At 35.6% G+C, this 26,453-nt stretch overlaps 1 protein-coding gene across 1 annotated transcript in view; it reads left to right on the top strand.

Moving 5' to 3' along the window:
• Window positions 1-26,453, top strand: part of MMP16 (matrix metallopeptidase 16) — a 188,151-nt gene that overhangs the window by 147,726 nt on the left and 13,972 nt on the right. The window contains exons 8-10 of the mRNA XM_021386792.1: window positions 12,751-12,889; window positions 21,536-21,686; window positions 25,783-25,898. Coding sequence (XP_021242467.1) covers window positions 12,751-12,889; window positions 21,536-21,686; window positions 25,783-25,898 — 406 coding nt within the window. The remainder of the gene's footprint in view (window positions 1-12,750; window positions 12,890-21,535; window positions 21,687-25,782; window positions 25,899-26,453) is intronic.

The following is a 26,453-nucleotide window of genomic DNA, read 5'->3' as shown; positions in this document are numbered from 1 at the left end:
TTACCATTAATATGTTCTGGAACACATCAGAAAAGCCACTGAACTGGAACCTATCATCTCCAGTTGCACTATACTGCAAGGTCTGGCACTGATAGCCTTGTAGTTGGAATAAGTTAACTGGAAAAGTTCTGGTATGGAGGTCTTTCCAGGAAGAGTTAAGTGCTATTTGAGTACGTGACAATGATATTGTATGTGGTATTCTCTCCCAGAAGGCATAGATCAACCCACTGTGTTGTTACATGTCTCTGAGAATGCTGAATTTCATGTTTAGTGTCATCCATCTGCTGGTGGTAATCAAAGACTCAGTGCCATAATTTAAAACTATTCTACGTAAGAGTTTTTCCTTGAACTGAAAGCATTCTGTATATACTTATAGATGTTGATTGTTTCAGAGTATCTGGAAAGGTTAATGTATACAAAGAAATACATAGATGTCATTGCTACTGTCTACATAGGAAAAAATAGGACAGATGGATATGCATCAAAACATTTTATGAAAAGCTGAAAAACAAATTGATAATGAAGAAGATATAAAATATATATTTGAATAAGACAGAAATAATTAAAACAAATGATATATTTAAATCACCGTTTACTAATGAGAATAGATCAGAAACAAAATGAGGAGACATTTTGAAATTAAATATTAACCAAATACTTCAGCGGCCACGAACCCAACAGTGTGCATTTGTGGCTAAGAAGACCAATGGTATCCTGGTGTGCATTAAAAAGAGCTTGGCCAGCAGGTTGAGAGAGGTTATCCTCCCCATCTACCCTGCCCTGGTAAGGTCACATCTGGAGCCCAAATCTGAGCTCTTCAGTTCAATAAAGACAGGGAACTTCTTGAGGGAGTCCAGCGGAGGGCTGGGGTTTTTCTTCCAAAGCCAAAACATAGCATCATACCAGACGCTATGAAGAAAATCAACTCTGTCCCAGCTGAAATCAGGACAAAAGATGATTAGGAGCCTGGAGCATCTCCCTTATGAGGAATGACTGAGCCCTGGGACAGGTCATCCTGGAGAAGAGAAGACTTAGAAGTGATCAAATCAATGCCTATAAATATCTAAAGGGTGGGTGTCAAGGGGACAGGGACAGGCTCTTTTCAGTGAGGCCTAGTGACAGAAAAAGAAGTCATGTTCCATCTGAACGTGAGAAAGAAATTCTTTACTGTGAGGGTGTCAGAGCACTGGAACAATATGTCCAGTGGGACTGTGGGTAGTCATTTTGTCTGGAGATATTCAAAACCTGTCTGGACACTTTCCTGTACAACCTACTGTAGGCAACCTGCTCTAGCAGGGAAATTGGACTCGATGAACTCCAGAGGTCCTTTCCAACTCCAATGATTCTGTGGTTCTGTGAATGTGCAACAAAGTGTTCTTAACTGAATACCGAATACTAGTAGCAGTTTTAAGAGATGCCTCATTTAGAATGAACTTGTTAATATGGAGTAGTGTAAATTTGTTAGTTTGAATGTAGAGAAGATATTAGAATAATAATAATAATAACAAAGCTGCTTTCATCTGCATTGATAAAGGCAACAGCAGTCATTAAGTTAGAGAAATTAACTTAGAAATTATGTTAGTTACTGCAGTTAGTTAATGCACTCACCTGAGCAGACAGGGAATGACCAAGGTTCACATGAAGGTATCTCTTTCAAAAGTAACCTATAATCATGGTTGTGGATGCCTCTGAAAATAAGTTATGTTCACTATATTCATTTAAAAAAGTTATTTCTCTGTAATTTCTGTATTAATAATGCCAAGCCTGTTTTGTTAACAAACAAGCACCAAAGAAACAAATAATTTAATGGCCTCTTTGGGCACTTTTAAAGCATAAGATCTCGTGTTTTAAGGGTTTCTTTTCTTTTTTCATATGTATGTATGTATGTGTGGGAATATTGAGGGAAATACAAAGTACCTGGATTCATATTGAGCATTTCAGAGTTGTCATACTGTAGAAAACAGAAGAATTACATGTTTTCTAATGTAAAGGGACACCATAAAGAGTACTTCAATTTGGTCCAATTCTCTCTAAAACAAATGAACTTCTTGACCTACCACTATTATAATTAATGAAATGTAGATGCCATGTAATGTAGTTACAAATGAAGGATGTGAACAGGAGATGAACAAATGATTCTTCCACCTAATCTTCCACCTGATCTTTCTGAGAGTTTAATGCAGAGGCCCACCTGTAGAAATAACTATTTCTTGTTATTCTAAGGAAAAATAATAAAAGCTGATGAGAAAATATCTTTAAACACATAGCATGAGTAAAACTGACCAGATACATCAAGGGGAGATTTGGCTGCACAACAGATGTGTCTCTGATTTTTTTATACATGTTAACCATCACAGCAGAATGTTAGTTTCATTAGTTTTCACTTTTTGACCGTTGGACAGGAAGTTTTCCTTTTGGTTTGTTTTGTGGGTTTGTTTTGTTTTGGTTTGCTCTGGTCTGGTCTGGTTTGGCCTGGTTTGGTTTAGTTTAAATTCCTTGGTGTTCACAAAGCTGTTTTGTGCTTTATTCCTCAGTCCTTGGCCCATGTGGCATTTTTACCCTTTCTTATACATGTTTTCCCAGAGGCCACCACCTTGACTGTCAGGCTCATCTGTGCCCTGCACTGAGGCAATTGGAGCCAACTGGAACCATCTGGAATGGGCTGTGAATGGCCCTGGTCTCTCCTCATAGAGGATCCCTGCAGTCCCTGCTGCCAGCGCCTGGCACTGACACCCAGTGCAAATGGCCAGAATATTCATTAGAGAAATAGAAAAAGGAAGCCTTTGGATAAAATGAGAAATTCAAAATAATTTGTAAAATAGAGGAGAAAGTACACGTCTTGGATCTAGCATTATGCAGCACTAGAAATGGGAAAACTGGGATGCTGCTAGAAGTATTTTACTGAAATTAATACATAAATTTAGGAGGGGTTTCAGAGGGTTTACCAGTGTTGTGGCTAATCGACCATACTTTAAAATTTGACTATATTTTTGCTTCAGCTTCAGTTGTAACTTCTTTTACTGTATCCAATGTTTCTGGTGCAAAAACCAGTAGCAGACATTGGATGAACAAGAGTGCAGACTGCAATTTTATTTAGCATCCATGAAGGAGATGTATCTAGCATATTAAAAAATGAGGGGGAAAAAAAGCTTTCTTTTGTGACTAATGGTCTTTCAAAGTATATATAGAGTGCCATAGTCCTTTGACTCCTTTAGAAAGAGACTTAGCATATTTTAGTCTCTAATCTTTAGAACTCTAACCATTGGATTATTGATCGTCTCTTTAAAAGTATAGCAAGAGATTTCAGCATGAGTTATGAGAAATGGTTTTGCATATATCTCACGTGAGCAAAAGAGGGTGTTCAATCTGAAGGTTCCTCAAAAGATGAAGCCCAGAAAGCAGATTTCAACATAGACAAAGAATATTTTTGACCCTGTGTTGTGTTTAATCTGGCAGGTGGCTGAGCACCACAAAGTCATTCACTCACCCTGCCCTTCCCAGTGGGATGCGGGAGAGAATCAGCAAAAAAAAAAAAGTAAAACTCATGGGTTGAGATAAAACTGTTTACTAAGATAGAGAAAAGGAAAAAGATAATAGTTATGATAAATATATATATGTGTGTATGTATATAACAAGTGATGCATGAGCGATTGCTCATCACCCCCTGACTGATGCCCAGGAAGCTGCCAAGCAGCAGAAGAGAGTGAGATGAACTCCTACCCCGCTTAAGACTCCTTGTTCTTGATGTCAATTGCTATGGAATATCCCTTTGGCCAGTTTAAGTCAGCTGTCCTAATTCTTTTCCCTCCCAATGCCTTGGGCCTTTCACTGAGAATGGCCTTGGCTCTGTACAACACTGCTTAGAAGCAACTATTAACACTAGTGTGTTATCAACATTGTTTATCTCAAAGAACCAAAAATATAGCATCATATGCTGGAGCACAGGCCTTATGAGGAGCGGCTGAGGGAGCTGGGATTGTTCAGTCTGGAGAAGAGGAGGCTCAGGGGTGACCTTATTGCTCTCTATAACTACCTGAAGGGAGGTTGTAGTGAGCTGGGGGTCGGCCTCTTCTCTCTTGTAACTAGTGACAGGACGAGGGGGAATGGCCTCAAGTTGCACCAGGGGAGATTTAGGCTGGACATTAGGAAATACTACTTTTCTGAAAGAGTGGTCAGGCACTGGTATGGGCTGCCCAGGGAGGTGGTTGAGTCACCGACCCTGGAGGTGTTCAAGAAACATTTAGATATAGCGTTGAGAGATATGGTCTAGTGGGGTTATTGATGGTAGGTGGATGGTTGGACTGGATGATCTTGTAGGTCTTTTCCAACCTAGCTAATTCTATGATTCTATGATACCAGACGCTCTAAAGAAAACAATTCCATCCCAGCTGAGACTCAGACACCCTGAATAAATTGTTTGCCATTACTTTACATTCTCATTTACATAGAAAAACACATAAAAGAAGAGATACTGGAAAAATATACTTGCCACTTCTTAGCAAAGATTCCCTAGGTAATCCCATACACTTTATGCTTGAAAGTGTATTTACACCAGTGAAGATTTCATGTCAGTGGTTTGGCTGAAACCAAACACTTCAATTCAGGTGAAATGTAGCACTTCCTGCAAACAACAAATTCATGAGCGTACCAATACGTTCTACTCTGAGTCATAGGCAGTTCTTTTGATCCTGGTGTTGGTTAGATAAACATATTGTTAAGAAAAGGGATATGTTCATTACAACAATGGCTGTAATTTCTGTGGAGGAGTGCTTCAGTGTCTCATTAGCTGATTAGTAATGGAAATGAGCAGTAGTTAACAAGTTGCATCAAGGAATTATATTCCTTCCTTGCAAATGTAGGGAAGCATCAGAATGAGAAATGTATTTGATGCTGGTTTTGCATCTCTGAGTTGGTCTCATGTCCACCATAAGGTACAGGATCTTACCATAGGAGATGTTGAGGTCTTTCTGAGCAAAATTAAAAGGTTTCTGAGTTCTCACAGTGCTTTCTTAGAGTACATTTTCACCCCATTATATAGTCGTGCTGTTGTCACGTATTCATTAGGAGAGATGAATTGGTTTTACTTGTTCAAATTTTCAACTCATTATGCATTCATCTGTTAGAGACTGGATAACAGTCTGTAACAGTAGTTATGGCAGATATCAGTAGTTTTAAAGGAGCCTTGTTTGTTCTTAAAGTGAATCAGCTTAATAATAAGATGAGCTAAAGTATTCAGTCTGTGTATAAAATAATCCATTTAGTTAATTGTTTCCTAAAATGGGCTAAATTGGTAACATCTATTTAATGTCTGATTCCAGTGTCATTAGAACCAATTGTTTTCTTCTGTGTAATTAAGTAGGAACTGAAGTAGGGCTAATCTATACATTTCCTTGCAAATCCTGTCTGTATTAAAATAGCAATGATAATAATAATAATGTCAATACTCATTCTCAAAGCTAATATTTTTCTACTTTTGAATTCCTTAGACTATAGCTCTTTCTTCTGCTCCATTAAAATTATTTTGCAGAAAAATACTCAAAAGCTTTACTCTTTTTTTCCTATTATGTGCATTGCTCTTTTAAGTTTAATGCTATAAATTTTAAATTTGGAATGTTGAAAATGGATGCTATGAAAGAAAGAGTGAAATTCCCCAAACCAGTCGGAAAAAGGATTTTAATCCATGTGCTTCGGGCCCAGTAGCAAACCCTGTTATCCCTTCATCACTGGAGTCTCCTGGTGAAATTCAAATGAGCTGATGAAGTAGATGTGAAAAGTGGATTTTGAAATTAGATCAAGATTTTCAAAAGGATATTCCTGATTTATAATTACTTTAATGCAATAAATATAAATAATATTCACCAAAATTCATGGAACTTGGAAATACTCTCATAAAGGTGTGTAGTGGACCTTTGTTCTCCCCTGTATCGCGTTCATTAGGAATATAGTCTCTGAAGCTTTTATTCTCTGATATGTTTCTTTGTACATGACCCTTCTTTTTCTGTAATAGAATAATTCAAAATCACTAAATATCATAGTTCATTTTTTACCATGTGCAGTTTTTTTGCAATGCTCAGATGGGAAAAACTCATGATGCACATTTGTCTGATTTTGTTTGCCTCTCCAGCTTTGCATAGCTTCTGGGAATTTTTGATCTTCTATTGACGAAGGCTTACTTTTGCATATGATGAGAGGTGGCTTATGGGAAAAGGCATGACCCAGGCTGAAACCTTCATGTATTTTGTCAATAGTATTAACCTACAGTATTAATTGGAATTCAGCATTTAATTAACATTGATTTAGGGCAGAAGTATTACATTTATTTGCCTTTCTGTAGAAAATTAAATTGGTCTAGCAGTGGTCCCTGAGGAACATAGCCATAGGAAAACTTCTCCTTTCTCTAGCAGCTATAGATACTCTGTTTTTCAGTTTTGCATCTCATTCCATCCTTTGATGGTGGAATACCCTTAACAGCACTGTACCTATACTTTAACATCACATCTTTTCTTTCCTTGTATACACACAATGAGTTTTCATATTCTCTTTCAAACCAGCACAAGACCTAATTTCTTCTTAAAGGCAACATAATTTTCATTGCCAACTAGGTTTGCAAGCTATCACAAAAAAGGTTTTGAATTTTTTCCTTTTTCTAACTCCAGATTTTTAGAATGTGCATCACATTGGGCAGTTTTTCTGTTTTTAGAGAGTGTTGTTTGGAGCTTGAAGTCAGGGTTGAGGTGCTGCATGTCATTGCAAAATTGTAGGTGGAGTTCATTAAGTGTAAAATAAAAGGACAGGGCTCTAGAGATTTTGCAGCACATTAAAGTTTTACTGTTGGTGATGGTTATTGGTCTAGAGATGAAGGAGAAAATGGTATGCTGTGAGAAAAAAAATCTCTATTAATTTTGCACTAAAAACTCTACTAGTTCGATTTTCTTATAGATTAATTGAGTTATCTGTGGATGGTTTTTAATTCTCCTACCATCACTTTCATCCCTTAAGGAACATGAAGAATGTTTACAGTGAGAATAAATACCAGGAAATGGTAGGGAAACCATTTTGGTAGAAATACAGATTTAAAAGTCCATTTTAAAAAATGAAATGGCAGCAATGTTTAACAATGAAATAGAAATAAAATAAAAGGTAAAAAGTCTTTGATATAGAAGAGTTTCTAAAAGAGTTCATAGAATCAAATATGAAGAATGCAATTTACTGTGATCATCACTGAAAATCAAGTTTGTTTATTGTGTTACATATTCTCATTATGAGGCAGATTTTTTTGTATAGTTTTTTTTTGTATAGTTCTGTAGTCTTCCATTCAAGATTCTCCTTAAGGAATGATTTATGTACAACGTCTGTTCAGTTTGTTTCCCTTAAAAGATTTTGTAACAGTCAGTCTGAGCGACCCTTCCTGCTTTTTCATCCGTTACTCTTTATCCATGATAGTATTTCTGAAGTAGCTCGCAGTCTGTCCTTACTCAATGCCCATTTTCTGATTCTTAGATACATTGGTCTCTTTTCAATTCAGTTATGATTTTTTTTGTTTGTTTGTTACAGTTCCTGCTTTTTGAACTGGGAATAATTGTCCAAGTTTAATTGACTTAGTATGCCTATGGTTATAATATTTAATAACCTATTATTATTCAGTATTCCGGCTGCACAGGAATGATCCATGTGGTCCATGTATTTGGAGCTATTGGTTAACTACAGATGCGTACAGAAAAGTATTTGCTAGCCAGCAAGGAAAGGCACTAAAAGCTATGCACTCAATCTATGTGGTTTTTTAGGCTTGGAACTGCAATGCATGTGACAAGTCATAAGTTCAACCTGTCTGCAGGAGTTAATGTGTTTTGGGGAAATAGAGTAATTAGAAGTATAGTAAACCAATATAGTGGAAAGAAGCAGTTTTTCAATGCACAGTATTTTTCAAAACAGACAAAACTGTGTTTATTCAATATAAGCAAATATGCTGAGATATGTTTTGTCAGAGAAACTGTTTCAGACTATTTACTTCGAGTGTGAATGAGTGAATTCTTGGAGTGAATAAGCTTTATTACTGTGCCTCTTTCCAATTTCAGTAATAGCCAAATTTCATTGTAAATACATTTTCCGCTACTTGTATCTGTTTATCAAAATGCAGATGATAAAATTGCTAGTAAATATAAGTTTGTTAAGGAGAAATTAAGTAAATTTTGTCAAATGTGCTGAAATGATTCATTCTTTCTATAAACAGAGCCTTCTTATTTGATACGTCAGAAAGATCCTTGGCATGTTTCACTGCCACAGAGCTCCTCAAATTGAGTTCCAGAGCTTGAACTCTGGCAGTCTAAAATTGTTAGGTCTGTTAAGTTCATATAAAATTCAGCCAGGAAAATTCAATTTACATAAACAAATTATTGTGTCAGTGTTCACCAGCACCTACCTTGCCCATTTTAAATGATCCAAACTTCCAGTCCTGTTTTCAGACATTTCCAGATACTTGCTCCATCTTGTCAGTCTGCCTATCTCTGAAAATACGTCTCTTGGCAAACAACGTATTCGATTCTGTCTATTTATGTAAGAATATAAAAATACTAAAATTATACCCTTCCAAAATTTTATTTCTGTGAAAATCTTTCATCAGTCAGTTCTTGGAAGGCTGTAAAGTTGTGCTAGTACAATTTAAGGACAAGGGAAAAATACTAAAGGAATTCAGGAAGGTCAGTGGGACAGATACTTTGGTAACGCTGGTACTGCTCCATTGAATTTCCTGAAGTCAAGGAATTTATATTAATGCACATCAGAAGGCAGAGCTTGGTATGTTATGTTCAAATTATGTTTCAGAATGGAGTACTTAGGCATTAAGAGTAGTGGCATATGAACATCTTTTTCAAGCCATGGATTCTTTTTGCTTAATATTTGCCAGATATATCAAATTATAGAAAAGCTTCCTGGAAACAAATAGAAGGACAAAGATCCTGGATTAGATCTTGCAAAGGGCTGCTACTGTTGGTGATGCAGAAAATGAAAGAAAGTAAATGAAGGCTGAACACCAGTGAGCAGCTGTGACTTTTGCTAATTGCTTACAGCTTTTCACACTGTCAGCTGTTAAGTTGTCATACACATTTCTGCAGATACCTGTGTATACTGTAAGTCTGCATGTGTTTAGAATGGAATTCATAAAAGTAAAGTGCTATTAATTCCTAAATTATCAGCCTTGGTTTAGGTTTCTTCTGAACCACAAGTGATGGGTGACTGGGAGAGTGTATCAGAGAGGTGTTACTGCATGTTTTCTCTTTTTGTTGTCTTGTTTGTCAATTTGCTGATGACTCAGGACAGAAGATGCAGGCCTAGTGAACCATGGTAGTAACTGATACCAGAAAGAATGGAGTTTGGACTCACTGAATCTTGGTACTTGTTTGTCTTTTTTTTTTTTTTGAGCTCTAATGTCTAATCTTTGAGATACTGAGTCAGAGATGTTTATAGAAATTTTGAGAGGACAAATAACTATTTGGCCTACTAAGGCTTATCGTTATGTCATTTCTCCCCAAGTCATAACTAGATTGATGATGCCTCAAAAATCTGACCTAAAAATCTATTTCAAACATTTATTACTTTTTCAGTAAAAAAGTACTTCTAAATCTTCTGTTTTGAGGATATTTCCCCTGATTTTAATTTTCTAAAGCCCTCTTCTCTTATCTCCATACTTTAATACAAGGTAACAGAGGTTCTCATCTCTTCTAGCATTCAGAACACATTTCAGTGAGGCCTTCCTAAATACTTATATCTCTAATCTGTATTCCCCCATTTGTGCCTGTTGTCTTACTGGAATTTTGTCAACTAATCCTAAAAATTTTTTTTACTATCCATCCTTAAATACTTTAATACTGTCATGTAGAGGATTTTTCCAGACAAGTGCAACTCAACCACAATCAGTGGGTGCTACTTTGGAAGTAATGCCTCCTATTTTATTCTGTTGGCCCAAAATTCAGAGGTGGATCTTGGTGATATTGCAGTAGAGATCGAACCTTTCCACCAATATTCTGTTTCATTTTGTTGCTGTGTGACAGTTGGCAACAGAGGGGCAGTTTGACATAATGGACAATGGCATCTGACATGGAAGTGCATATTAAGCAAAAGTGGAATTGAATTCCTCCACTGGGAAAAAATGGCACCCGCTGACATTCATTAATGCTCGCTGAATGTTTATGGAGACAAGACAGTGGATGTATAGTACAGTGAGGTGGTGGGTGGTGCATTTCAGCAATGATGATCACGACAGGGGGTACTTCTCCTGGTGCAGATCTTTATGAGTGCTGCATGCAGGCTCTAGTTCATGGCCGGTGAACATGCATAGCTAATGGTGATATGTTGAGAAGGAGTGTGTTGTATCTGAGAATTTTCTCTATTAAATATTGTGCTCTTTGTGTCTATATTAGTTTCCATGGAAATAAATTAGGAGGCATTATCTTGGGAGCAACTTACATACTTTTCAGATTGTGTAAACTGTTTGAACATTTTTTTTTAATTTCTCAGGAATTTTTTGAGTGACAACAACTCTTGACTGTAGAATCATATATGCATATGACTAAGATATATTTTTATGTATATATTGTCCAGCTTTGTACTTCTCTGGCTACTAGTTTCCATGAGGATTTATGAATTTTTGAGTCATGGGAAAGATGAACAATTAGAGAGGATTTTGATCTCAGTTTAGGAAAGGTGATGAATATAGTTCTTCATAAGCCCACTCCTGCGAAATATTCATCTTCTTTCTAAGTCATGGGTGTCCAACTTTTTTGGCTTGCCTGGGCCTCATTAAATGAAGAGGAATTGTCTTGAGCCAGACATAAAATATATAGTATAGTTAATAGATATAAATAAAACATATTATTTTTAATATATATATTAAATTAAACCATAAAAAGGGCAACAAATAAAACAAATGGAATATTTGACCTTGTTTTTGTGAAACTAGTACATCGATGTCTGTTTTGATATAAGTGGTTGCAGTTCTTAGTGACTTCTCCAGGTGCTCCTCAGAGATTTTTGATCTAGTTTTACTCTTCTGTGCTTCATCCTTGAAAATAAGTGTTCACAAACGAACATACTGCCAAAAAGCAATGATATAAAGATATGATTGTGAATCGAGGGATATTTTTCTCTGTTAAGATAGTTCTTACAAAAGTCTGGTAAAGAGACATGATCAGGTTTTTCTGAGTTTAATGCCTGATTGCAACTCTATACATTCCATTTGAAAATTTGCGTGCTGCACACCACATTTTCCATTTGTTATTAGCAGATGATACTCTATTAGTCTGCATTCAGGAGCCTTATCAATCGGTTATTTTTTGACAATTTTGTATTTGCTACCCCTTTCATGACTATAAAGTCAGGCTCACATGAGGATGTTTTGAAATTACTTCTAATTTTGAAATATATATTAATTCTAACATTTCAAAATATATACCTTTTTATCTTGTTCTTTACTTTCATCTGTGTTTTAGATTTCATTGTAAAATGTTTAATTTATTGTGTTACTTTCATGTGAAAAAAGTAGTTATTCAATACACAATACACTCAAATTTACAAATTCTGAGAAAAAGTGAATAAATGTAGATATAATGTGCATAATCAGTAAAACTCCCTCTAGCATACATGGATTAGCAGATTTTGTATTGCCCCCATGTGGTTTGACTGACTGTAAGTGGCGGGTGCAAGAGTCAGAATTAGGCCTGCACTGCACCCTCCCCTCCACAGCATTCTGTTATCTCCTACTCAGTCCATGCTGGAGCTACACACAGTTGTATAAAAAAAAAATAAAAATAAAAAAAAAATCACATAATAATCTACAAAGTTTACAGTTTTCTAGGGCCATGTTACTAGATGTCCAGGGCCTCACACGGCCTGTGGGTTGCAGGTTGGACGTGCCTACTCTAAGCTGTACCAGTTCCCACAAGAACACAGATCTCTTTTTTGCTTGGCAAGTTGATCCACACAGAAGGTGTCAAACACTGCTGACAGATGTAATGCTTTGTTCTTTTTTATATAATATTGATACTATAAAAATGAAAATTTGTGTAAAAAGTGAAATACTTGACTAGACCTTCTATTGTGAACAGGAACTTTTTGTTGTACCATGTCAACTTTTATAGCAGTGATGTCTTTATTGATGCCCACCTAATGCATAGCATATTCATTTCTCAATTGAACATTCCTTATTAGTCAACAAGGCACCTTCCATATCATTAAAGCAATAGCATATCTATCCCACAGGGAGAAACTATTTTAAGCGTTGGCAACATAAGAGAGATGGGACTTTAAGCAACCTGGTCTAGAGGGAGGTGTCCTTGCCCATATCAGGGAATTGGAACTAGATGATCTTAAAGGCCCCTTCCAACCCAAACCATTCTATGATTCTATGACTTGCTGTGATACTGGATTTAACACCTATCATTGGCCATAATATTAAACTTTTTGCATGTAAAGACTACAAATCTTCACTACAGTAAAGCTGTCATCAAAATGTAACTCTTATGGTGCTATTGTACTAATGTGAACACAGTTCACGTGGGCAGCTTATTCTAACCTCTGGGAACAAGTAGTTTTGTCACACTTGGAATGAGAGGAGGTGACACGAATGCAAACACAAATACAGTTATGTGAACACCAAAAGATTCTGCACTAAAAATGCTAGGATAGGCTGTTCATTATTTCCAGGATATCAACATCTATGCCTCAAAACATAGTAAGAGCTATTCGTTTGTTTTCCAGGATCAATGGTTTTGGCGAGTCAGAAACAACAGGGTGATGGATGGATATCCCATGCAGATTACGTACTTCTGGAGAGGGCTGCCTCCCAGCATTGATGCAGTTTATGAAAACAGTGAGGGGAATTTTGTCTTCTTTAAAGGTAAGAAAAGTCAGAATTTGTTTAATACTTTTGACTGTGATGATTTTTTGGAATATAGTTACTTATTTTTACTAATGGTTTGTATATTATGTTGTAAATTCGTGGCTAACTGAAGAGTATATGAGTTATGTTTTTTCATTCTGTCAACTCAGCTTTAATTTATGATTACCCTTGCAAGTATCAGATTTTTTACTCTGATATATGCTGTAGAAATTTGGATGTATAAGTGCAACACATTCCAGTGCAGTGATCCTTTTTGGACCATTTTGGATCCTATGAATCATATGAATTTGTATCCTATGCAATATTTTTTTGCAAAATGTGGATCAGAAGCAAGAATGAACACAGTTCAATATATTTTCATGTGGTTCTCTTTGCTCTTCTTTCTTATTACAAATGATCTTTGCATTTTTAAATGTTACCCAATCTACATATATCTTACTGTATACTGCACTGTATTTATTTAATGTGAGAACTATGATGCTAAGAGTTTCAGATGGGAAATGAATTGCTAGAAAATATCTTTTCCATAGATGTATCTTTAGTATTTTTATAAAAGCTTCAATCCAGGCATTGGTGGATCGTTAAAATTATTCTAATTCAGATTTCATGAGAAACTGTCCTATATGTAGCAAAATAGTTGTCCTATATTTAGCAGTAGAAGAGTGAAAACCATATAAAATATGTTTCATAAGATAATACTTTAAAAGAAGCAATAAGAAACTGTGATCCATTTGTTTGTGTTGTGAATGATTCACTTAGCCCACTACAAAAATGTAGAAAATGTTTGTTTCTAGATTGCAATGTCAGAAATGAATTGTTTTTTACAAGCAGAATCATTAACAGGGAGATAGAAGTAATATTTCATTCACTATGGAAAGGTTATCACCTTTGGAATACTAAATAGAAAATGCTTAATAACATGCAGAAATAGCACATAACAATACAATTAAGATTAATCTTATGTTCTGTTAATGGGGAGCTGGAGGAGTTCAAGGCCAGATTAGATGGGCCCCTTGGCAATCTGATCTAGTACTTGATCTAGCAGTTGGCAACCCTACCTGTGGCAGAGGGGTTGGAACTTGATGTTCGTTGAGGTTCCTTTCAACCCAAGCCGTTCCATTCTATTCGATTCTATGAACTTGTAGGCTTTTTGTGTGATTTGTAAGATAAATTACATTCCATATAATACATTTCTATTTACATCAAAACAATATATGCTTTTACTTCTGTTACCATAAAATAAATTTCATGTCATAAATTCTGGGAAGTTATTAAGTTCAGGAATAATTATCTAAGTACCTCAGAATTCCCATCCTGCTGCGTGATTTTTGTGTCTGTGTGTCACACAAGGATAGAGGGATCATTCTGTAGATACTTCTTGGCTTATCATTGTAATGCAGAGCAAAGGAACCATCCTATGCATGCCAGAACTCTTCCTCAATAATTCTGAGATACACTGCCTGAACTTCAGACAGAAATTATCAAGCTCAGTGTTAGACCTGCTTTTCTTTCATTTCCTTCCTGGACGTCAAAATTTGTTTTGTCATTATTTAAATCATGGAATCATAGAATCATACAATGGCCTGGGTTGAAAAGGACCTCAAAGATCATCTAGTTTCAACCCCCCTGCTGAGTGCAGGGTTGCCAACCACTAGACCAGGCTGCCCAGAGCCACGTCCAGCCTGGCCTTGAATGCCTCCAGGGACGGGGCATCCACAACCTCCTTAGGCAATCTGTTCCAGTGCGTCACCACCCTCTGAGTGAAAAACTTCCTCCTAATATCTAACCTAAATCTTCCCTGATCTAACCTAAATATCCCCTGAATCTTCACCCTAAATCTTTACCCAATGTTGGCTGACTCATGTTAGGCCATAGAGGAATGGATTGATTCTATTATATGTAATATCGTAAGTTTACAAGACAACAAGAGAGACTAAGAGGAATTTTTTTTAACCTGGGAAATCGAATAATCAAGATTAATTAAAGCAAGCTGAAACAACAGTACTGTGTTTGTATGAGTCACAAAATTATGTTCTTTTCTCTCTTGCTTATCCTCAGCTTACGTTGTTTGTGTTTATACCGACCGATTTTGTGCCTTGATATCATGTACCTGGATTTTTCAGCTAGCTTTTGTTCAGAGTCCCTCCCTTTGTTTTTCCAGTGACATTTGTATTATCTCTTTGTTTGCAAAATTCAAAAGTACTTGTAGTTCCTTGTAGGAACTTTTTTTCTGGATTTTTGCTTCTCTGTCACTGACTCTTCATGATTTTCAATATCTACCTGATAGTATTTGTCTACAAGTGTAATTCATATTTTTCTGCAGCCACAGAAAATTGATAGATTCAGCTGAGTCTTCTATATATATGTCCTTGATTTGTGAAACATGCTTGCAGAAATCTATGTACGAGGGCTGCTCTGAAAGTAATGCCTCCTATTTTACTGTGTTGGCCCACAAAGTCAGAAGCAGATGTTGGTGATATTAGACTAGAGGTCCAACCTTCCCACCAATATTTAGTTAGATTTTGTTGCCATGTGGCAGATGGCAGAAGAGGGGCAGTCTGACAAAATGGCATCTGAGATAGAAATGCATATGAAGCAAAGTTGCAGAACTGAATTCCTCCACTGGGAGAAAATGGAACTCACTGACATTCATCAGCTCCTGCTGAACATTTGTGGAGACCAAACAGAGGATGTAGCACAGTGAGGTGGTTGGCAGTGCATTTCAGCAGTGGTGACAGTGACGTGAAAGATGAGCCATGTTTCAGATGGGCCTGCACAAGAGCAACACCATGAAATGAAGAGCTTCTCAATCAATTCATCCATGTAAATTGGCAGATTATTATCAGTGAACTGTATATGGAGTTGAATATCTGCTTCAGTGAGTTGGAAATGATGGTTGAAACTTGGAATATCGCAAAGTTTACACCGTGTGGGTCCCACAAATACTCACACAGGAATCAAAAAGAACAACATTAGCAAGTTTTTCAGTACCTATTGAACCAATACCGGGCTGAAGGTGACAATTGCCTGGATCACATCATCACTGATGACAAGATGTGTTGTCACCTCTATAAGCCAGAGTCAAAACTGGCAGTCCATGGTGTGGCAAGATGTGAATTCCTCATCGAAGAATACGCAGCCCTCAGCAGGTAAAGTGACATGCACTCTCCTTTGGGATAGGAAAGGAGTGATCCTTCCCGATGTCCTAGGATCCGGAGAAACCATAAACTCTGATCACTACATCATGCTTCTGACTAAGCTGAAGGCTTGAACTTCCAAAGTCAAGCCAAAGAAGACAATACCCTCACTAATATGCTTTATCTTTTGTTAGCCCTGAAGTGGTCAGGCAGTTGGACTAGATAATCTTTGATGACCACTTCCATCTCAACTCAGCTCAACTCAACTCAACTTAACTCAGCTATTCTATTCTAATTTGATTTGTTTAAATACTTGCCTTTAGAGACAGAAATCATCAAGTTTGAAATAGTTGATTTAAACGATAAAACAGGTTTAAATCTTCATTAATTTCTTTTTTTTTAATTAGTAGTAGTACTAGATTTTTCCTACTTCTTTGCATTCAGTTGGGTTCAGGATATTAATAGACTTCTGTTTTATACTACAAGAAATACAATACAATACAGGTATAAAAACATTTGGGATAACTTTTTAAAATGGGAGCTATGTTGTAAAATGTCAGCCATATGCCAGTAATCTGGGATGGCAGTTCAAGATACAATATTTATTTATGATCCTTTGAAACAACTTCATAGTTTACTTTTTTGCTATGAAAAATGTAGTTCTCCCATACTTGTTCTAAGAAAAACCTATCCTCAGTGTGTTTAAACCTGCTTAGCATTACTCTTCTGAGAATATTTGAGGAGCCTCTGAAATCACACATAATGTGTTAGATGTCTATAGAAAATATAGTTAAATCAAGTTCAAGACTAATGGATTAAATGTATTCTTTGGTTTTGAAATTTTCCTGGTTTTGAATATTTTTTCACACATTACCATTTAAACTAATTCCATATCCTTTTTTTTTCATTAATATTTGTTTATACAAGGGAAAAGATTGTAAAATTTCAGTAGGATGCTTGTAGTGCAAAGCTATAAAGTGATCCTTGCCCGTTTTTGGGTGGCTTAAGATACTTGGCCTGCCTTCTTAGGACTCATAATGCTCGTAAAGTACACAGCAATCTGGTGGACGGCTGCTTACAGAAAGCAGCTGTTTACATTCTTGTTGCTATTCACTGCTAGTGTCCATGCTGAATGCTAATAAGAAGATGGCACCAGAATGATACTCTTTTTTTCTTTTTAATAGAGGAAATGTGAATAGTAAAATTTATTCTGTGTACCTGTGGGAATTTATATGGTGCTTAAAATGAAATTGTCAAGCCATCTGCTATGTTGAATGTTATGGTAAACCAAATGGAGCAGTAGAAATGCTGCTGTAAAACTCATTGTACCAATGCCACCGTCATAACATTCAACTGCACTTATCTCACTGATTGGCAATTTTATGTTGAAAAGTAGATTTACTATATTGTCAGATCATGGAGCAGAGTGGTAACAGAGACAAGAATTTGGAAAAAGAGAATAAGAAAAAAGGAAGCAAAAGTAGTAATTAGAGGATGTTGGTAAGAAGACACTTGATCCTGGTTTGAAAGACCAAAGTTAAAAACAAGGGTGACTGGAGAAAAGCTTTCCAGAATTAGATATTGAAATTCTACCTGTTTTCAGACAAATAGAAGCCGTAATAGCTTTAAGAATTTGTCTCATCACAGCACTTGTAGTGGTTATGTATTGTGTCCCGCGCAAGTCTTGCACTAGGCATATATCATAATTGCATATACCAAGAACAAGAGACTTGAAGCTGATAACCACGGAGCACAACCATTTAGCATTTGGATTCTAAAAATGAATGAAAACAGTTTCTAAAATCTGCACAATTATTTGTAGTTGGCAGTACGTAGTTAAATACTCTGGAGACTACCTGTAGTTAAATATTTGATATTTTAAGAAATGCATTGCAATGCAGATAGCCTTTATTTCTACTATTTTTTTGAGAATGTCAAAGATAGATGCTGAGAAACTTCAAATAACTGCAGTCACAGTTCATCTTTCTCAACTGTTTCCTTACAGTTACGATATTTAACAAAGCATTATTGAAAAAAGTAAGACATTTTGACATTTTTATCCCTTTCTTCATTCTCAGCTTGTGACCTTACCATTCTGCTTGTTGTTAAATTAGATCTTACATTAGGGAATAAGTGCAGAGAGATGAAATGTTCTAAAGGTTGGCAGGAATTCATGAAACATGTGGTGCTTTATTAAGCTCTGTGAGAATAACAAACCTACCAACCAGACCTTAAAAAAACAAAACAAAACAAAAAAACCTGTTGAATAAATTGTGCGAATTTCTGCCTCGGACGTAGTGTAGGACTCTAACCAGGCGTTTGCTGTCTATAAGAAGGGTGAAACTATGATTATTTTAGTTTCATCATATATTCTTTATTTCCATTATAATCACAATTAATGAAGTGCATTGACTATTCACTTCTGCAAGTGGCATGTGAGCTAAATGACAGCATACTAATTTAAACATTTGTTTTTAGTACATTTTAAAATACATAGATATAATTTAGAAATAAAAGGAGCTAATTTCATCATAGACAAGCATCTTTTGCAGTTACTTTCAGCTCATTCTAATATGTGGCTCAGAGCTTGAATGCTTCTCGTTCTTGCTGAGACTTTTCTGAAATTTTTATCTGATCAATAGCCACCCACTTTCCACCAGCAGAGGGACAGAAGCTAAGAAGAGAAAAAAGAAAAACAAAAAAAGCCCTCCACACAAACAAAAAAAGTAAAAACTGGCAGCCAGATGGAACATTTGGATTTCTTACACACAGACCTTCCCATTAACAATCAACACAGTTGTAGCAGACGAAACATATCTTCCAGTGTAAATGTTAAATACAATTTCCTATATTTAGAATCAATAGAAGCCTTGCCCGCTTGTGTTAAAGATCTCAATGCCCTACTGTCTCAATTTTTATACGGTATTTTATATAGTTAAATTTATCTTTTTTCTATTTATCCAAAAAGAATTTGCTTCCTAGTAAGAAGTTGTGTGAACAATTTAATTTCTCATTTAAGTCTTGTGTCCTCACACCCATACTTTCTTTTTTTGCTTTATCCTACGTCAGTATATCTGAATACGTAACAAATACCTAACTCAGGAGTGCTGTCACTTATAATGGTGTGTACTCAACCAATGTTTGTTTTACTATGATCTGATCTTGTTAACAGCTGAGTTTGACTTGTTGGGTATGGCTGATAATGATCATTTCCTAACAATTGACTTTACTTGTAAAACATGGGGAAAGGTAATGGCATTACATACATCACGGCATATGCCTCCCAATGCTGTGCAACAGCTGTCATTTTGAATGATCTTCTGAAACAGAAATGAGCTGGCTCAGTATCATGCACTGGATGCCATCTGTTGTTCGCACTGTAAGTACCAACTAATAAGATCCAAAACACATGACTTCTCTTATTGTTGCATTTGCAACTGCCTTCTGTGTCCAGTTGTCTGAATTGGGAGAAGGATAAACCACATGGGAGTAGAGACAGTGAAAGACTGAAGATCACCATCATCATCACCACATTTAAGTGATTCCGTTTAGGGAATCTTAGTAAAGATATATGTCACGTTAGCACAGGCTTTAATTCCAGGTCAACATGGATCTTAGCTTTCCATGTCTGTTCTTAGATCTCCGTGTCCCTTTTTTTTTTTTTTCAGTACTTCAAATGGCTCTGTACATATTTGTTCTTTGAACCCTTCCTTCCCTCAACTGGCAGGGGGGAGAAGATGAATCTGTTGACAAACTGTAGTGTCTGTGCTTGGAAGTGGGTGACAAGCAGCTGTAAACAAGATGATAAAAAATTGACTCTGGAAACCCAGCATGGGAGGGCCTGAAACTATATCCCCTCTCCTAATTAAACTGTGATAAAATGAAAGCATGCTTTAAATCACTACAGTACAAACAAGGAGATGAAAAAAAAATCCCTTTAAACTCATATTTAATATCACTGAGGGACAGCTAAAATATAAAACCAGATGCAAAATAGATTTCTGGATTTTCCCTCTTGATGGCTGGCATACGCCCGATCCTAGATCCTTGAGCTGATATTGCATTTCCTTCTAAAATATTTATGCAACACAGTGCCTTAACATCTTAAGTTTGTGTAACAGCCTGCCTAGCCTTATAGGTAAATAGGACTACTATGAACAGCTATGATCTTACCTCTTAGGATATCTTTCTAAATGTGTCTGAGGAAAATATTTTTTTTTGCCATAGAATCAGAGAATCACAGAATATTTGGGGTTTGAAAGGATCATGTAGATTTGAAAAGATTACACAGCTCCAACCTCCTTGCCATGGGCAGGGACACCTTCTACTAGATGCTGTTGCTCAAAGTCCCTTCCAGCCTGTATGTGAGGGTCTTTATTGCTTTTTTTCAGCCCAAAATATCTATGTTTGAAAGAAAAGTCTTTTCTAAGAGACACAGGTGAGAAGTGAATTTTGAAAAAGAATTAGAAGAAAGCAAAAATGTAAAAATGAAAAGATGGTTGCAGAAATAGATCGGAAGACACAGTATGTTGAAAGGACCTTAGGAAGGAACCTGGAAGACAACAGAGTTATTAGAGATAGCATAAGGTTAAAGGCTTATAATATGAGACCATGAAGTGAGTGGTATGAGTCATGGAAATGTACAGTGAGAAAGATGAGCTTTGATAGGAAACTAGAACAAACTGGAGTTGTGGGCTGGTGATTCAAGCTATCCAGTCAGAAGAGAGCGCAGGAAGCATACTTTCCAAAAACAGGTACACTGGAGCCTATACTGGAAAATGTTGGTGCAAATTCTGCTTTTATAGACATGAATGCCCATATATAAACAATATATTGAACTAGTAACTGCAGCAGTAGGGATTCAACCTGAGTGTTGCTGTACTAAAGGCAACCCTTCATTAATTTCAGAAGCACATGATTTTCACCTGTGAGTCATCAGAACCTCAGTCTCCAGTCTTTAGACCATACTAAGAGTATTAATGTGAATATATGATATGAAAAAATACTGTTACATCTACAGTTATTTCAGAAATAGCCTGTACATTATGCATAAGTAAATTAACTTTTTTGAGAGAAAAAGATTATGGAGTAATAATAGAATATGCTCTATATAAGAATTTCTACTTCTTATTTATTAGTATGCTATCTTATCTCATTTTGTCTTAAAAATAACTCTTTCCTCATGAAACATAAATCTATCACATAGTATTACTATAAATATACTACATCACTCTCCACAGAGCACTCTGAGCTTGATTCCCAAACTGGTGGTATTAAAATACTATGTTGTCCTATTGAATAAAAGCTGTTCTGTAAATATGGAGTATCTGTAAGATGCATTTTATTTTGTGTTATTTGCAGTGATATAACATTTTTCATTTCAATGTGTTTAGCAGAATCTCTGTAGCCCTATGGGAATCTTTCTTTAGAATGTGTACATTTCAATACTGCAAGTTCTGAGGACTAACACCCATATATGTATGTATATATATATGCTTTTGTACAGGTAACAAGTTCTGGGTTTTCAAGGACACTACTCTCCAGCCAGGGTATCCTCATGATTTGATAACACTTGGAAGCGGAATTCCTTCCCATGGTATTGATTCTGCAATTTGGTGGGAAGACGTTGGGAAAACCTACTTCTTCAAAGGAGATAGGTTGGTATAGGAATTCTTCAAGGAAGCAGTTTGATGGATATCAACTAAGCATTAATCTTTTGCACTATTTCTCAAAAAAAGCCAAGCCACTTCAACAGTTCAGTGTTTTCTGTGGATGGAGTTAGTACTTGCATTGAGGGCCACACTGTTTTCACATTTCTTATATTAATGTTAGCATGTTGGAATGAAGTGTCTCTTTCTAGTAGAAAATTATGATTTCAAAGTCAACAGGCAAGTCACAGTTGTGGCATATTTAAAGATAAATACTCCAGGTAATGTAATTATCTGGTACTCTAAGTGCAAGATAAAATCTTGGTGAAATCTGAGTCCTGAAACAGACTTTCAATAGTCACTTATTGTCTCTATGTCTTCTTTTTCCTATCTGTAAAAATGAGGGAAAGAATATTTTTCTGCTTTATAGAAATATCAAGAGAACTCATTAGTTTTTGAAGCCCTAAATGTTATTTGAATGATGGATTTTACCCGTATTTGGGGTGTCACAATATTTGTTGATTCATGTATTCAGAATACTCAGAAATAGCTTGTTCTTTATTAATTACTTTAATGTTTATGTTAGTATTTTTAAAAGTCCAATTGTTGCTGTTATTGTTGTGTAGTACTTAGGATTCTGAGACATTAGTAGTACTACTGGATCTCTCAAGAAATTAATTTAACATACATCATAGGATACGTTTAGCACACTACAATTAATCATCTTTTATGAGAACTATAATATTGCAATACAGAGTGCCACAACCAACTGTATTGTTAAAGCTATTTAAAAAAAAAAAAAAAGAAAAAAGAAAAAAGAAGTTCTCCAACACTCATGGTAAAGAAGGTAGTTAACAAAGTAAAACTTGGTTGAGTTTGAAAAATATTTCATTGAATTTGAAAAATGTTTCATTTGAAACAGATATTTCCAAAGTGAAGCAAGACATCTGTATAATTTTCTTCATCTTGTTGAGATTTGTAATTTTCTTTCATGCAAGTTCATTTTCAGATAACAGTTTTTCACCTCCATGCTCCTGGTAAAGTATATGCAGTAGGAATCTTATGGGGCCTGTACTTCCTTCATTCATCAGCATCCTTTTGTATTTTCATACACAAACACTTCCTTAAAATACTGCTGGTAGAAACAGAAAACTAAATGGACTTTCAGAAAAAACATCTGTTGATGAAGAAAATTTCTACTTAGAGCTAACAAGCACGATAAAACTTGGCAGGATAAAAATGCATTACTGTATGTAAGAAGATTGAAGAACATGAAACTCGCAAAGATAATTGATCTGTTACAGGATATTGACTATGCGTGGGAATAAACCCATATTCCACTAAGCTTCTCAATGTGTACAGTTTAGATCGCATTTTTTTTTCTTAATAAGGAGTTTAATTCTGCTGGTTTTAGTAGTATGTATACACCTACAATAGGGCTGGTCTGATCCTGAAAAAAGTATAGTGTAAATGTAGCTGAGTAGTGGCAGGAGGTAGGAACAAAAGGGAACCAAAACATTATGCCATAATCAAAATAACCATGTTTCTTATATAACTCAGGGATGTGTACACTTGTTTTGACTGTGCTCTTTGGTAAAAGAGCCCCAGAGAAGAACCTGGACAAAGGTTAGAGAAAGAAACAGACCAATAGAATATCAAGCATCAAATATTATCTATAAAATTGAAAAATAAAGAAGATATAGAAGTTCAAATAGTAAATGATATCATTATACTTGTATGGCTAAATTAACTCATGTATTGATCATTATTATGATTCGAAATGATCCATTTAAACACTTCAGATAATTCTTCCAAATAATTTTATGAAAGCAAAAGAGGGGACAAAAAACTACGGAAAGACATTTTACCCTCTCTTATTCCTGTCTTTAGAACTGAATAGTGTAGGACAAGATGATAACAGCCTTGCTGCACTTCTTGACACATGGCTTTGTTTATGCCTTTCTATTTTTTGCACTTTTAACTGAATATTTTTCATTCATAAAGCTTAGTCACCTTGTAGTTCAGAGTATTGTTAAGAAAACAGAGTACAGTAAATACAGGAAAAAACATGTTTTAGCAAATATTTTCAAAATGTTATTTTTCCAAAGCCATGCAGTTCATTTTCATTTATTTTCCCTCTCTTACTTCATCAGTCTTATATAGTAACACAATTTATGTAGTTGGTAAAACTCAAATCACTGAAGTTGTCACTGGCAGTCTGCTTGTGAACTTTAGTCATACTTAGGAGAATCAAAATTAAGCTTTTCCCTACCCTGTAGACTTGCTTATTATTCCAAAACAGACCACAGAAATTGTATTATGTTCAGTCCTTTCCTAATAGGATTTCTCATCAATGCTGAAAAGACAAGGCTTTCAGAGCTTTAAGTGTTTATTGACTGTGTCCTCAATGACATGGCGACTTATATTTTTGAAAGTCCTATAGGACTGCGTGTTTCCATCATATGGAAAAACAAATAGACTAGTAAAAGGAACTCAAAAATGTGAAAAGGCTGGAAGGGAAGAAAGGAAAGTAAGTGTAATTATGCAAGAAAGAATGAGAGTTCTGGGAAAGTGGGGTAGAGGAAAAAACAAGATAATTTATGAAGAAGAAATGAAGGTAAATATGGAGATTAGAAAACAAAATATTAAACTCAGCAGAGTGAGGACATAGAAACACAGAGATACAACAAGCACATGTGATAAGAGAGGATGCAAACAAAAGATGAAGCAATGCAGAGTCAAAACATGAGTAATAACTATCTGCAATAGTATTGATTTCAGAATTTTGCTTGCTGCTTATACATGTTGTCTCTTTCTCCATGAAAATTCTGAAAGATGTTCAATTCAAATTAAAGAGCATTGCTTTGTTGGCTGGTTATTGCTGCACATGCAACTATATTTAGATATCAGGCTTTAAAATAATGTATGCGTTAGAAAGAAAAAAATGAGTACAAGTAGTTCTTTGTATAATTTACCAGATCTACCACACTTTAATTTCACTGGGAATTTAAAGCCAGATAAATGCCCTACAAGGAGAGACACAGAGGAGTTCAGTCCATTTTGTTCTTTTTTTTTTCAAAAGGGAGATCAAGAGATGAATTGTCTAAGTACTTTCACAGGGACAAAATATCATCCAGAACTCTTGAATATATCAGGAAATATCATAACAACTATTTCTAAAAGCTGAAGTGAAATGATTCAAATTAGGAAAAGGTTAAAGATTTTAGCAATGAGCAAGTTGTCAATGCTGGCATTATATTCTCTGGTTTTTGGATGACCTGAAATGGAGTGTAGCTGCCTTTCTAGATGATTTTTTCACTTGAATAAAGCTGAATTTGGAAATATAAATCTCCAGTAAAATTTAAGATGCTCTAGGTTAGTGAAGCCAATCAAAATATATCAAAATAAACAGAGATGCTTGAGAGACAGTATGATATTTCTTAGAACCAAGCAGCTAGATGTGCACAGAAATTCAGCCAGCTGCATAAGGACAAAGAAAGTACCAACATTTTCTGTAAGCAAAATAACTACTGTAAATACTTCTCCCAAGTTCAGATTACCTAGAATTTGCATACTAAGGTTTTATAAACTGGAGAAAGGCTGGCAGACAGAGATGCAGAAAAAGTGTTTTTTTAATATTATATCTATATAATGATGATATGATAATAAAATATGAATGCATATTAATAGGGCATCAAGCTTAGGATGCTGGCAGTTTTGTGATTAAAATGTTAGTTCAAATATTCTGGACCTTTTTAATATATGTTGCATCTCTCTGTTTCACTGTGTGGAAGTCCTAGGCATCAGAATTGCTGTGACTATTAAGTGAAACACACATTAATGTAGATGTCAGAGTGCAAAAATCTTTTTCTTCAGCTAACATGAAACAGTTATCTTGTTGGCAAATAGTTTTACTTTCTCTGTTATCTGTAGTATCTTCAAAGAAAAGAACTCGAATGTTCCCATTTGCGGCTACTGAATATAGCATGTGTTAGAAGCAAGAAACTATGCACTAAGTAAACTATGTTACTTATCTGCTATCTATGTTACAAATACCTTTTTTTTCCATTCCTTTTTTTTTTTTTAAAAAAAAAAAAAAAAACAGGTACTGGAGGTACAGTGAAGAAATGAGATCCATGGACCCTGGTTATCCCAAACCAATCACAATTTGGAAAGGTATCCCAGAATCGCCTCAGGGAGCCTTTGTCCACAAAGAAAATGGTATGCAAACACATTTTTTGCTTTAATAATTTGCTAACAACCTTTATGTAAGGTACTGTAGTAAAGCAGTAATTGATTATTTATGTTAAGCAATGGAGATATTCTTGAATTATGAACAGAGGAAATATATCGTGCTATAGAACTTGTTCTTGTGTAAAAGCTATGTTTGCATGTACCATTTAACCCAGTGAAGGGGGAAAATCTTTCCCATTTAGTGTAGTAAACATAATTTCCATTCTTGTTTGTTTGTTTTTGTCTGTCTTAATTCACTGAACTATTTGTTCTCTGTGGAATTGAATTATGTCTTAGAATGAGTTTTCTAACCACAGAATATCTCTGTTTTCATTGACAAGGTGTTGGCTGTAGTAGGTTAGAAGCTACTACCTTCATTCTGAACAACCAGGACAGGGAAGAAAGGTCTTTGTCTGAACAGAAATATCCTTAGGAATCTATTTAAATGAAAAATGTTTTAAACACATGATACAGAAATGCAAATGATTGGGATGTTAGGATGAAATATTATTACCTAGATCATGATGGATCATCGCGTACAGG

This window comes from Numida meleagris, chromosome 2, assembly GCF_002078875.1.
Source record: "Numida meleagris isolate 19003 breed g44 Domestic line chromosome 2, NumMel1.0, whole genome shotgun sequence".
In the NCBI taxonomy this organism is placed as follows: domain Eukaryota; kingdom Metazoa; phylum Chordata; class Aves; order Galliformes; family Numididae; genus Numida; species Numida meleagris.
The sequence above is the reverse complement of the archived record's forward strand: the minus strand, read 5'-3'. Positions and strand labels throughout refer to the sequence as shown.